The 13,042-nt window shown below is 45.4% G+C and overlaps 1 protein-coding gene across 5 annotated transcripts in view; it reads right to left on the reverse strand.

The window, feature by feature from the left end:
• Nucleotides 1-2,732: 2,732 nt before the first annotated feature.
• Nucleotides 2,733-13,042, reverse strand: part of Dock10 (dedicator of cytokinesis 10) — a 165,606-nt gene continuing 155,296 nt past the window's right edge. For 4 of the 5 annotated variants that reach the window (XM_013009058.1, XM_013009078.1, XM_013009050.1 and 1 more), the window contains exons 52-57: nucleotides 12,299-12,509; nucleotides 9,797-9,987; nucleotides 7,310-7,410; nucleotides 6,973-7,111; nucleotides 5,811-5,886; nucleotides 2,733-3,521 (exon numbers count right to left, since the gene is read on the reverse strand). In XM_013009058.1, the coding sequence (XP_012864512.1) occupies nucleotides 3,460-3,521; nucleotides 5,811-5,886; nucleotides 6,973-7,111; nucleotides 7,310-7,410; nucleotides 9,797-9,987; nucleotides 12,299-12,509 (780 nt within the window). In that variant the 3' untranslated portion in view covers nucleotides 2,733-3,459. The remainder of the gene's footprint in view (nucleotides 3,522-5,810; nucleotides 5,887-6,972; nucleotides 7,112-7,309; nucleotides 7,411-9,796; nucleotides 9,988-12,298; nucleotides 12,510-13,042) is intronic. The other variant, XM_013009068.1, reaches the window with a different exon arrangement.

Here is a 13,042-nt window from a genome sequence, read left to right on the forward strand (position 1 = left end):
TTCATAACTAACGGGACACATAAGTATACCGCCCTAAAAAAACCCCCACAAAACCCCACATAGTTCCCTCTTGAATTCCAACAACTATTTAGTTAATTTAATGTAATTTGAATTCTTGCCTTGGGCAAGAGGGATTCAGTTAAGAGCTATGTAGAGCTGGGTTTGCTTCTTCCTCTCAAACCATCATGGAATGAGCTTCTTCCGGTCTGGTGATGAAACCCCGGGAGTGGGATCCCAGCCGAGAGCCATCTTCCCCCAGGAGTTCTGCAGCCTAAGAGAGCGAGCAGGGGTTCTAAGGCCACACTGCTGCATCATCCCAGGACCCCTTACACACGAATCAAGCTGGGTCCTGATGTGTATAAATTAGGCTTATGTGATTGGAAGACCGGAAAAGGGACTTTCATAAGAGAAAGTAATTTAAAAATAGTAGCATAAATCAATTGTACATAAGACTTTACTGTGATATGTCTGTACATTTGATCAAATTTAGTCTCAACTGCTCTCTCTCTCTCTCTCTCTTCCTCCCTCTTTCCTTTTTTAAGTTTTGATGGTTTTCATTATGGCATTTTTATACATAAATACATTTTACCCCTATCAGCACTTCCTCTTTTCTTTCCATTATCACACTAGTTTCCCTCCAAACAACCCCTTTTACATCATGACATTATTATTATTATTAAAGTCTTGATTCTGCACATGAGTAAAAATTGTAATATTTGTCTCTCTGAGCTTGGCACCTCTCCAGTGCAGGGTACACAGAGGCAAACATCCAGGCTTATGAGGAAGGAACCGAGCTTCCTGATGGAATTGCGTGCCAACGATGCTTCTGCTCAATCATTTCCCAAACCTTCACGGATGCTAGCTGCATGCCGTGTGACACATCCCACCTCATATATACATTTTCGCTGGTGCAATTGTAAGCAGTGTAGGGACCACTTGTCACCCTGAAAGATTATTTGCCTGTCATTTGGTCACATTTGCAATCGAGTAATTTTCATTTTCTGACACACATATTTACCAGTTGGGGAGGGTGTCTGCACGTTGGCTACCATCACGAGACAGTGACCCATCAACACACAGACAGGGTAAAATCTTCCTGCAGCAACATGCAGGGCTCTGAAGCCAAATAGCATCCCAGTGGGATCTCATTCATACCGGCTTCCAAATGAGTGTAAACACAAAGTAGGGAGGTGCCCAGAGAGCTTCCGACCATGGACATTCAGATAGGAGCTGGTTGGTAACACAAGAGAAGAAGAGTGTTTATTTCTTTACAGTCTGTCCACTTTGAAACAAGAATGGAAAGTGGTAGCTGTGGAGTAGAGTCATTACTCAATGAGGCGACAGAACCAGGGCTGATGACATCACGCACTGACATCCCATGTTCATATCCCATGCTGATGTCACACATCCTACAACTACTATTGCTGTGTTGGCTCTTTAGGGCTTATTTCCCATCTTTCTGGGAGATTAAGTACTATTTTTTTAAGCTGAGCTTATTTAAGGGATATTATTTCAAGGAAAAAATTTTAATATAAATCTTCATATTAAATATTATTACCCTTTTTCATCTTTACATGGATGAAAAAGAGCATACAATATAATGTCATGGTAATTCAAAATCAGGTAGTAACCTGATTATACTGTTGTGCAGTGTAATTAATTAGCCCAACGGCATCTCCTGCCTCAGTGGGTCTAAGAATCAGGAAAGCCTGCCCACTAGATAGACTCTACTCCCAAGATTTTTGATTTGGATGGAAAAATATGCATTGAGGCATGCATTTCCTGCTGATTCTTCAGCTGACCTGCTATCCACCATTAGACAGACATGAAAGGTTTGTCTAACTTCAGGTTCACCTAAGCCTATGAGCTCCAGGATGGACTGATTTAGGGGAGAAGCCTAGCAGGTAGAAGTTGGTTAGGGTGTGGTATGCACTGTGGCCAGCCAGAAAGCACACGTACAAAGCTGGGTTTCATTTTAAGCAAATGATGCTGCAGTGGCCAGCAGTTGTGAGTCTTGGGACCACAGCACCACAGAATGGAATTTGTCACTGAGAATCTATGATCTGTAAGATTACCAGGAAGCTGGGTAAGTTCGGGTCACATATGGTGGTCGCTGGTGGACTTAGGTTCAATTAGGCTCCATCTCCTGTGCTTTGGGAGGAAGATGGTGCAGAATCTCTGAGCTGCTTTTACAGCTTTAACCTGAAAGTGTCACGGCCACTGACTTCTACTTCATAATTCAGTGGGCATACTGGGTCACATGTTCGTGCTAACTTCAAAGAGGCAGAAAAGGGCAATCCTAGCAGGAGTTTATAGAGCGAAGAAAATGGAAGATTTGTCAGCAGTCCTAGTAACCATCACAGTCCTTATGATCCTTGTTCAACGTGTTTCCCCCAAGTTATTCTAATACTATCCTATAAGTCATTCTAATACTATCCTAGCTTTGGGTTAAATTCATCTTTGGGAGGTTGAGGTTCTTTTCTGGCATCTTGTAAGGTTTCTTGAATGTTGAGTATGGAAATACCTTCAATAGCCCTTTAACCAGCCACTATATTATTAACCCACCCACTCTTCAAGAGAAAATCAAGCTGGGCATGGTAGCAAATGCCTGTAATTCTAGCACTTGTGTGTGTGTGTGGGGGGGGAATTACAGGGTGAGGAGGAGGAGGATCATGAATTCAAGACTAGACTGGGCTATTTCTAAAACCATAAATAAACAGGAAGAAACCAAATGCAAAGTAACCATATTTTTTATTTTTATTAACAACAACAAAATACCTCTATAATTTCACATCCCATTGCATTTAAAAGCACATATATTACAAATAAAGGAACTTCACAAACTTTGAAGATTAGTATATATGAACACTTTTTTTACACATACACAAATATTTTAATATAATGGTATCTGAAATGTTATTCATATAATTTTAGTACTGTTGAAAGAACTAAAAACATTCTTTTAAATTTGGTAAAAACCATATATTGTACAATCTGCTATTTACATCTGAAATATCCTTAAATGTTACAAAAACATTCACTTTGACCTTTAAAATATGTGGATGGGGACTGGGTCTTGAACTCATTATATCCGACTGCAAAAAACGTGGGGTTTGCTCTTGAGCTGAACATTCATTGGCATTTCATGGCAAATATTCAGCTTGACTTGATCAACACTGCTCCAAGAAAACAAAACCAAACCGAAGTCATAGGGAAAATGTGCAAATTCATAGGCTTGCAAAATTCTCAAGCTAGCGAGGTAAACAAAAATGTTAACGCCGGAAAAAACACACACACACACACAAAAACCTTCAAATAAATTAAATGTCTCTCTGTTGTCCCCGAGATGAGTGGCCAGTTGAGAGAATTCCTGGAGAGCTGCGTCTCGTTCTGTGGAGCTAAGCTCACACTTCGGCACTGGCGGAGTGGGAGATGGTGGGTGCGGCTGGCGTGGCCTTGCTAATTATACGAGTGCTGGGGTGCTCCGCTCCGCGCTTTGCTAGGTCGTCCCTGCCCGTAATCTTAAGACAACACAAATCACATTAGGACAAAGAGGCTAATGAGAGACTAGAGAGCTATTAAAACCCAGAACAGTAATTGTGAGTGTGTGTGTGTTCACGCACGTGCGTGCGCGCCACTACTGAGGCTCAAACTCAGGGTCTTATGCTCAAGCGAGGCTTTTTCGCTCAAGGCTGTATCTCTACTTTTGGAGTTTTTCTGGTTAAGTGGAGATGAGAGTCTCACAGACTTTTTTGCCTGGGCTGGCTTTGAACTGCAATCCTTAGGCTCAGTCTCCTGAGTAGCCAGGATTACAGGCATGAGCCACGGGCACCCAGCTGGAAGAGTGGTTTTTTTCTTTTTCATCCCCAGGGATGCCTGTCAAATTTAAAACACGTTTGTCAAAGTAGATCTGAAAACTTTCCCCAAGCCAGGTGCTGGTTATTACGGCAATTGTTAGATTAGCTTCATTTTCTCTTTGACTATCAGATATACATTTATAAAAGTTTCAGTGCTACTTATAACTGTGTTTAGGTAATTCTAGGATTCATTCTACAAATTTATGTACATTCATTTATTGTCAGAATCTATTGAAAAAGAAAGAGGAAACTGGAAACCTCATTTTCATGTTTGCATTAATGGAAATATACAGAAAAAAAAACTAATCTTGACCTAATCTTGACTGCAGAAAGGTATTTATGTCAAACAAAATACCTTCTCTTAAGATCTGTTAAGATAATGATATCTGAACACGGGAGCAACAGCAGAGACACTTAGTGACTAGTTAAGGTTGTGGGTATGAAGATTTCCCCACGCCTTCCCATATTACAATACTGTGTCAGAGCCATTAGCTTCCTGAGACACCATACTCAGCATGAGCACCAGAGGCTAGAGATATATTTTAGATCAATGCCACAGGCTCTTTACAAACATTTGCCTGATGATAATACTCTCAGAAACACCCAAGGCTGACAATCATATACCTCACATTCTTGGCACCCTATGGGAACAATTCTGGTTCTTTCTTTAGATTTTAAATTAGATCTCAGTGCCACAGCTAATTTCCTGAGGCTTCCAATCAGCGCACTGACTGCTGACACAGTCCAAGTGAGCATCTGCGTTTATGTTTTCCTGCATACTTGCGTGCATTATTTTGGCCTTAGCCAAAGGAAGCTTTGTCTGTTGAGCAATTATGGTTGTCTCTATTGCCTTTCGCCAGTCCAAATGACTTGGTGGGCACATCTTCACTTTCTAGTGTTTATTTTCTCCCAGCCCATTCTCATCCATCTTTCTGAAGAATTTTTCTACAAAAGGTGGCTGTAGACACTTCTAGCTAAGACTTTTCTGGAAACTCTTGGAGTGAATTGAATAATGACGTCTGGGTTTCTATTTTTAGTTTTCTACCTTTCTGTCTATCAATTTAAATGGTTTCTGCTTTGTGAAGTTCACTGGCGAAGTTCTTACTCTATTTATTTTCTATATGTAGCTGCGTCCCGAGTCTATATGTTAATATTTAGGAAGGGAAAGGCGTTTTCTTAGATTATCAGTTATATAACAAATCCTTAGTCAAGCTCAGGACCAGGAGAAATTTGATCTTTCCTGCCAACAGATTCATTCTTTTTCTTTTTAATTTTTACAAGTCAGGGGCTTGAACTTGGGGTCTAGGCACTGTCTCTGAACTTTTTGCTCAAGGTAGAGCTTTCCAGTTGAGCCACAGCTCTGCTTCTGTCTTTTTGGTGGTTAATCAGAGATAAGAGTTTCATGGACTTGCTTGGGCTGGCCTCAAACCATGATCCTCAGATATTAGCCTCCTGAGTAGCTAGGATTACAGATGTGAGCCATCAGCCCCTGGCCAGATCTATTTATTTTACTGGATAATAAGCCTACACAATGCACCAGTTCTTCTCTATGGGTCAGTTTCCAGGAAACAGAGAGCTTTTGACTTCTTTTAGAAGAAGTTTTCTGGAAGAGTTATTTTTCTCTCCTCTTTGTGCCTTCATATTTCTATTGTTGTTTTAGGACTTTAGAATATAGCATAAATGATTTAGCACTTTGCTTTAGAAAGAAATTGAGTTCTAAAACATTTTAGAAGCTGATGGAATATGTGCTGTTAATTTTAGCTTTCATCATTCGGCTTTTCTTTTTCCATTGCCTATCTTAAAGTGGAAATAAAGTTGTTTCATAATTGAATCCAAGCTAACAGAGCAGCAGCAGCTTACTATAAAGGTGATGGGGGGAATAAAGAGCTGGGGAGAAGGGGGTGGACAGAAGGCCACGGAGGACAGGGTAGATGTAAGAAGAGGAAAACATACCACTCTTGCTCACAGTACTGAGGGACATGCTAGACACAGAGGAACAGAAGCTGTATAAACACGGACCTCGACAGAGCTGCCAGGAAAAAAAGAGAAAAGCATGTGTGCCAGAAGGTTCAAGGGTAGAAACCATTACAGCTGGAAACAAGCACACCTTCACCATGGTTCACTCCCTGCTCTTACAGCCATTGTTCCCCTTGTGATTCACGATTTCATCCTTACCTCCCCGCATTTCCAGAGTGTTTTATTTCCCATTATGCCTCAAAGATCCCTAACCATCACTATTCCTATGAGAAATGCTTTTTGGTAGGATTTCATCCTCTCTATTTCTTTCTCTAGCTACTATGGAGAGTTAAAGAATATGGAAGAAGAAGGAAAAGAAGAAGGAAAGCCAAACCTGTTGGGCATGCAATTAGAGCAACAGGTTCAATACTTGTCATGTTCTGTGAGTACTGTTATCTATGTTGGACCATTGAAGGAAAGGAAAGGCGGATGCCCTCGCATGAGTGAGTGGTACGTAGAAATACTACTAGAATAGTTCAGGTTCTGCCCCTCAACAATTCTGTAAAGGACACATCTAACTCCTGGAAGGGACCCTGGCTGGTGGAAGGTCCAGGTAGAGTGTGAGTGCATTGGATTTTTGGTTAAGGAAGTATGACTTGGCTTTCACTGATGTGATTTTTAGCCCTATTCTCCCAAGAGTGTGAATGGTCGTGCTTTGTGCAAACCGTATAGAACATGGTGGATTCAGGCCCAAGATCATGGGTAGTACCTTGCATGTGGGCTAGGGATTGCGTTTTAAACCCATGCATGCTAGGCAAAAATCTTGCAAGGATTACATCTGAGGCTCTTTTTGAGCATCGTACTGAGACCCTTAGTGGCAGATAGGTGAAATACCTATCCCATCCTGTGGAGTTGTGCAGGGGTGTTCTGAGGCGCTCCTGAACTAGTTCAAGTTCTGCAGCGGCAGCTCTAAAACTACAGAGAGTATCTGGATTCTCTTCTATAGATGTTTCTCTACTCTGATCTCCACTCTGAGCCAAGGATGCCTAGGTGGAGGATGAAAGGACAGTGATTTCTGCAGCAAGCCGAGACTCCCTCAGCCTTCCAGCACTGGGTGCTTTCCAGCTCCTGAGGGGCACGCACGGTCAGGGAGGCTCACCTGCTCATTCATGACGGCAGACAGCTCACTGAGCATGTCCTTGTAATGAGAGCGCAATTCTTCCTGGTACTCCAGCTGGTCCTCCTTGATGAGGCGCTCATTCACGTCCAGAGCCTGCCCACAGGCATCTGCAAATTGCCTTTAGCAACAGTAGGAAACAGATTTAAAACTGATCTCGGGCAGAGGCGTTGCGTTCAGTCACTGTGAGGTCCAAGGTGGGCTGTGGACAGACTCCCGCCACCTTGAAGAGGGTCAGTCGCAAGGCTTTCTGGGTAATTCTTGCTGCCTGTGTGAAGGAGACTGAGGAAAGCATTCTAACAAACCAAGAGAATCTTACCTGAAGATTTCCTTCAAGAGCTTGACTTGGTTGTCAGGGTATTTTTTGGCATTTGTTTCTTCAAGGAAAGCACGTGCGTAGGCCATTGGCCCAGCATTGACCTAGTGAGGACAAGAGAATGGGCTGAGGCTGTACGTCTACCTCCTGCTGCTTTCATGTCAAACGGATGCTCTCGCCACGTGTGATGCATGACCTGTGTGCGTTGTGTCTGGGTTTCTCTGGCTAGTCACCAAGGCACTAACGGGAGTGACAGAGCTCTGGACTTCCCTGTCACCTCTCTCTTTCTAGATCTTTCCCATGTGGTCATGTCTGCATACTACTCCTCCTCTTTACTTGGTAGCTTTGCAAAGTAAGAGTCTCATGGATTTTTCTGCCTGGGCTAGCTTCGAACCTCAATCCTCAGCTTAAGTACACTCACTGGGTTTTAATCAGATGCTTACTGTACTAGTCGGCTTTCTTTTCCAGTAACATTAAACACATAACTATTTTGGAAAGTCATTCTACAGGGTTGAGGGGCCCGAGCCGGGGAATCCAGGCCACTGTGTGCCACTTGACAGCCTAGCCTCGATTTTGGCTCAACGAGGCATCTCTCAGATTTGCCAAAGGAACGCACAACACCATCTGTAGTTTTCTTCAGTGCTAGGAGTCGAACCCAGGACCTCAAGTGTGGTAGCTAAGTGCAGTACCACTGAGCTACATTCCCACCTCCACAATACCAGATTCTGTTCCCACTTATGTGCAGGAGCAAGCTCACACCAGTGGCTGTGGGGGCTGGAAAGGAATAGGGTGAGAGAAGGGAGGTAATATTGTGTCTGAGTAGACTCCGGGGCCTTGGGCCCACCGGTGGGGAAGATGTAGTCATGGCTGCAGGGTGTTTTCTTTTCCTTTTCCAGCGCCATTCTCTACTCAGCCATGTGCTAGGGAAGCTGACTTGTGTGGAGAAGAGCAAGGCTTCCCTTGTCTGGTGGACTTTTATTTTGAAGTAGCCAGTGGTGGAGCAGAGACCAGAAGCATGAAGACTTCTCAGTTCTGAGCTGGGCTCACTGAGTTTTCCTTCTGCCTCAGGCTCTGTTGCAGTTTGCAGGGCGCAGTCACTGACCTGTCTTTGTTTAAAACATGCAATACTTTGTGCATGATGGATTTGGGGCGTTGGTTTGTTTTTCTTTTTTAATTTTTGCCAGTATTGGGGCTTGATCTCAGGGAATGGGTGCTATGGCTCCTGGTTAGCTCTCTGCCAACTTGGGCCATACCTCTACTTCTGTCTCTTTGGTAGTTACCTGGAGATAAGAGTCTCATGGATTGTTCTGCCTGGGCTAGCTTTGAACCTCAGTCTTCACATCTCAGTCTCTTACACAGCTAGGATGACAGGTGAGAGCCGCCTCACTTGGGACGGGCATTAATTTTGACATTTTAAAATACTGCAGGGCTGTGAATGTAGCTTAGCGATAGAGTGCTTGCCTAGCATGCACAAAGCCCTGGGTTCGATTCCTCAGCACCACATAATCAGAAAAAGCCGGAAGTGGTGCTGTGGCTCAAGTAGTAGAGCATTAGCCTTGAGCAAAAAGAAGCTCAGGAACAGTATCTGGGCCCTGAGTTCAAGCCCCAGGACTGGCAAAAAAAATGATGCAATTAGATAAAATGCTATCTTCATCTCTGATTCAGTTTTGTGCTTCTCTGTCTTCTCCTTGGGCCAGGCCAAACTGGGTGCCAAGTGCCAAGGCCAGTGCCAAGTCAGCACCCCTACAGTCCCTAGTGGGGCATGAAGTGAAGCTTCCTCCTTATCAGGGGCCTCACCTGCCCATGCTTAATGGGACCCTGGCTACCCTCTGGGATCCCACAGACCCTCTGGTGCTGGTGTGTTCAGATCTGGGCTGGCCATTCACCCTGAGTGGGGCCCCTGCACCTGCCTGGCTGGTTTTCTTCAAGGCTCCTCCCACTTTTGCAAACAGTTTATTGAGTTGATTCTCTTCTGATTGATATCTCCTCCACCTGCTGCCTCTCACAACCCCAAGAAACACGGATGCACATTTTATGAACTAGTAAGCCTTCTTTTAGATTTGCTTTAGAATGATGTTTATAAGGCTCCTCATGATGGACCAGAATGGAAATACCATGGTTATTCACTGGTTCAGTCAGTTCAGTGGGAGGCAGATACAGGACATTGTTTATCCGGAGAAGCTAGAATGGAAGGAAGAGGTGGAGAGGAGAGGAAATTCTCTTGTAGCTAAATGAGGTATTTCTGTAGGTGCCAGGCACTAACCCGTGTACATTTCAACTGCACAGGATTTTAAAAGACTCGGATAACGCTTTGAGATGGGCTCATCAATAGCCCAAATGTCTGAAAGTCAAAAATTCCCAGGGTGCTGTGCACAGCCCAGCGGTGGGGATGGACACTCACTGGCCTGCATGCCGACACTGCCCCACCGTGGCCAGGCCCGGTATGCCTCTCATGAAGATAAACGTCCTGTCTAGGAGGTGCTCACTAACCTTCACGCTGACACTTCCCTGCAGTTTAAGCTGCAGTCGGATCATGTCCACCTCGTCCATGGTGCAGAGCTGGTTCAGCTCAGAAACCTTCCTGGACATCTCATCAATGGCCACCTCAATCGGATTCAGTTCGGTGCTCGACTGGCTGATGACCTGGATCCTCTTCTTCACATAGGGGAACAGGTGGCTTGCTGCACAGGAGCCACAAGAAGGGGTTGGAAGGGTTAGCCAGGAGCCCAGGCGCACCCTGGAACTCTCTAGGGGGCGTTGTCTTCTTTCATGGCGCACACATGCCATCTGTGTGTTTTTCATGAGGAGTCTGAGTTTCTTTTCCTCCAGGGGCCGTCTGCTCTCCTATTTCCTAGCTTTGGCCCCAGCTACGCTCACCTGGCTTCTCTCCTTCCCTTCCCTTCCTAACACAGCTTTCCCCCAGGGCCAGATGAAGGCTCTTATTAATGGTTGTCAGGAGTTGAGCTGCAACTCCGGGCCTTGGGAATCTCACCTTGTTTTTGGTTTTCTTTCCTTCAGGGTTGGTACTCTCCTACTTGAGATCAGGATATCAAGAGTAACTATACAGTGGAAAGTTTAAAGATGACAGATTTCATTGTAATTTGGAACTCAAATTCTCCACTAGCCCACAAGAAACATTGCAGAAAGAATACACTGAATAGTATATGGTCACTTGTTTTTTTGGGGGTTCGGGAGAGGCTGAACTCAGGGCCTGATGGCTGCTAAACAGGCACTCTATCACTTTATCCATGCCCCCAGTCCCTTGATTTTTTTGGCCAGTGCTGGGGCTTGCACTCCCAGCTCCATTTCCAGCTTTTCTGCTACCTAATTGGAGCTAAGCGTATCATGAACTTTCCTGCCTCAGCTGGCTTTGAACTGTGATCCTCAGATCTCTGCTGCCTTAGAAGCTAAGATTATAGGCACAAACCACCAAGACTTGATTCTTTTTTTTCTCCATTGTTAAATCACATAATCTCTGGATCCATTTCCTCTTTTTTTTTTTTTTTTTGGGTCCAGTCGTGGGGCCTGAACTCTGGGCGTGGGCGCTGTCCCTCAGCTCTTCAGCTCAAGGCTAGCGCTCTACCACTTGAGCCACAGTGCCACTCCTGGCTTTTTTCTTTTTTCTTATGTGGTGCTGAGGAATCGAACCCAGGGCCTCAGGCATGCAAGGCAAGTGCTCTACCACTGAGCCACCTTCCCAGCCCTGGATCCATTTCCTTAAGGTGACCTCTACTGAGTGAGGAGTGGGTGGGTGTCTGAAGGATGGGGGACAGGGCATTGGAGGCACTCTCTGTCTGTCCTTCCTTAATGCTCTCGTCTCCACACAGCGTGTGACCCTCTGGCGTACCCCTGCTTCCTCTGTCACGCTGTGCCGGTCAGGCACTCTTGCTTCACTCCTCTTTTCTCCAGCCAGACTGAATATCTTGAGGCCCCAAACCTTTTTTATTTTCTTTTTTGTTGTTGTTTATGCATATGCCCGTACTGAGGCGTGAACTCAGAGCTTTATGTTCTTACTGAGCGTTTTTGTACAAGACTGGTGCTCTATCGCTTACACCACACTGCAATTTTGGCCTTTTGCTGGTTAACTGGAGGAAAGCATCTCATGAACTTGTCTGCACAGACTGGCTTCTGCGATGGTCAGATGTCAGCTTCCTGAGTCGCCTAGATTGCAGATATTAGCTGCCTGAGAATCATGTTGTGATTGATTTATTTTTAAGTTTGAGGGAATTGCCAGGACCTGGACACTACACCCCCTAGACACTCATGGATGGTCTGTTGAATGACAAGATGACAAAGTCATAGAATAGATCTCAGCCGTACTGGGTGTGACCTGCATGCTGCTGTCTGCATTGATTTTAGCGATGAAGCATGTACATTTCAGTGGGTAAAATCTTGCCCCAAAGCACAAGCTGTGATGTAGTTCAGGACAGTCTCCACGGGCACAGGGAAATGTTCCATTTCTGTGCTTTTCCCTAGACACTGACATCATGACTCTGGTGAATATCCAGTCTAAAGGGCAGGCAAAGGGCTGTGACATAACTCCATTGACAACCTCGCCTCCAGCTTCCTTCTCCAGGGACTCTTAAGCTTGGTGCTGGTGGCTCACACCTGTAATCCTACCTACTCAGGAGGCTGAGATTGGAGGCTGTGGCTTGAAGCCAGCTGGGACCAGAAAGTCTGTGAGACTCCACTCTCCAATTAACCAGCAAAAAGCCCAAAGTGTAGGTGTGGGCTGTGGCTCCAGTGGTAGAGCACTAGCCTTGAGCAAAGAAGCTAAGTGACCACATCCAGACCCTGAGTTCAAGTCCTAGTGACAGTGCACACATGTGTGCGTGCACACACACACACACACACACACACACACACACACACACACACACCCCTAAATCATATTGAGCACTTCTCTACAGGCCTGAAACGACTCTGAACTTCTAATGATAGTCCTGTCCTGGCACTGGCACCTTTGGGTGGCTGCCCGGGACGTGCACCTACTTGTGAGGATGGTCCTGCGTTTGCACTGCTCCGCCACTCCCCCGTGCTTCTTGCCGGACAGCGTGAAGGGAGTCTCGAACACAAAGCGGTTGATGTTGTGGTGCATTTCAAAATCTGTCCTGCGGTCCTCGATCTCCTTCTCTTCGAAGAATGGCGTGACGTAGGTGACCTGGATGTAGGCGTACTTGGGGTCTAACTCCTTGGGGTTTACCTGTGTGAACACACATGGGGTGCAGGTAGTAGTGAGCCACAGCGAGTTGGAAGGGCAGGCGGGGAGCTCTGGTTTCCCTGGCTGGAAAGCAGGTGACAGCTCCTGTGGGAACGGGGAGCAGCCATGGAAAACCTGACTGACAGCGGCCAAGCAACCCAGCCGCTGGGCTGCAACGCACTGAAGTTCTTTGCAGTGTTTAAGTGCCTGGCTGGTGCTGATGATTTCATCTTCCATTTACTGTGCTCCTGTAAAGATGATCCAGCATTGGCCTCTGTGTGGAAACTGGGAACCAGTTTCTACCTATCCCCCTGGGGTGTGGCCATGAACTCCGACTGGCGCTCTTGGCTTTGGCTTTGTAATGGGAAGGAATTCACCTGCCTATTTGCCCGATCAGCTGAGTTACTCTGTTTCATAACTGCCAAGCTTTGTGTTTTCCAAACCCAAACCTCTTACCAGCCACAAATCATCGCATCCCAGTGAGCACTACTGGGGATTGTATTTGGGATCTAGGACCATGTGAGCCACATTTCCAA

Source organism: Dipodomys ordii, unplaced genomic scaffold, assembly GCF_000151885.1.
Source record: "Dipodomys ordii isolate 6190 unplaced genomic scaffold, Dord_2.0 Scaffold1, whole genome shotgun sequence".
Taxonomy (NCBI): domain Eukaryota; kingdom Metazoa; phylum Chordata; class Mammalia; order Rodentia; family Heteromyidae; genus Dipodomys; species Dipodomys ordii.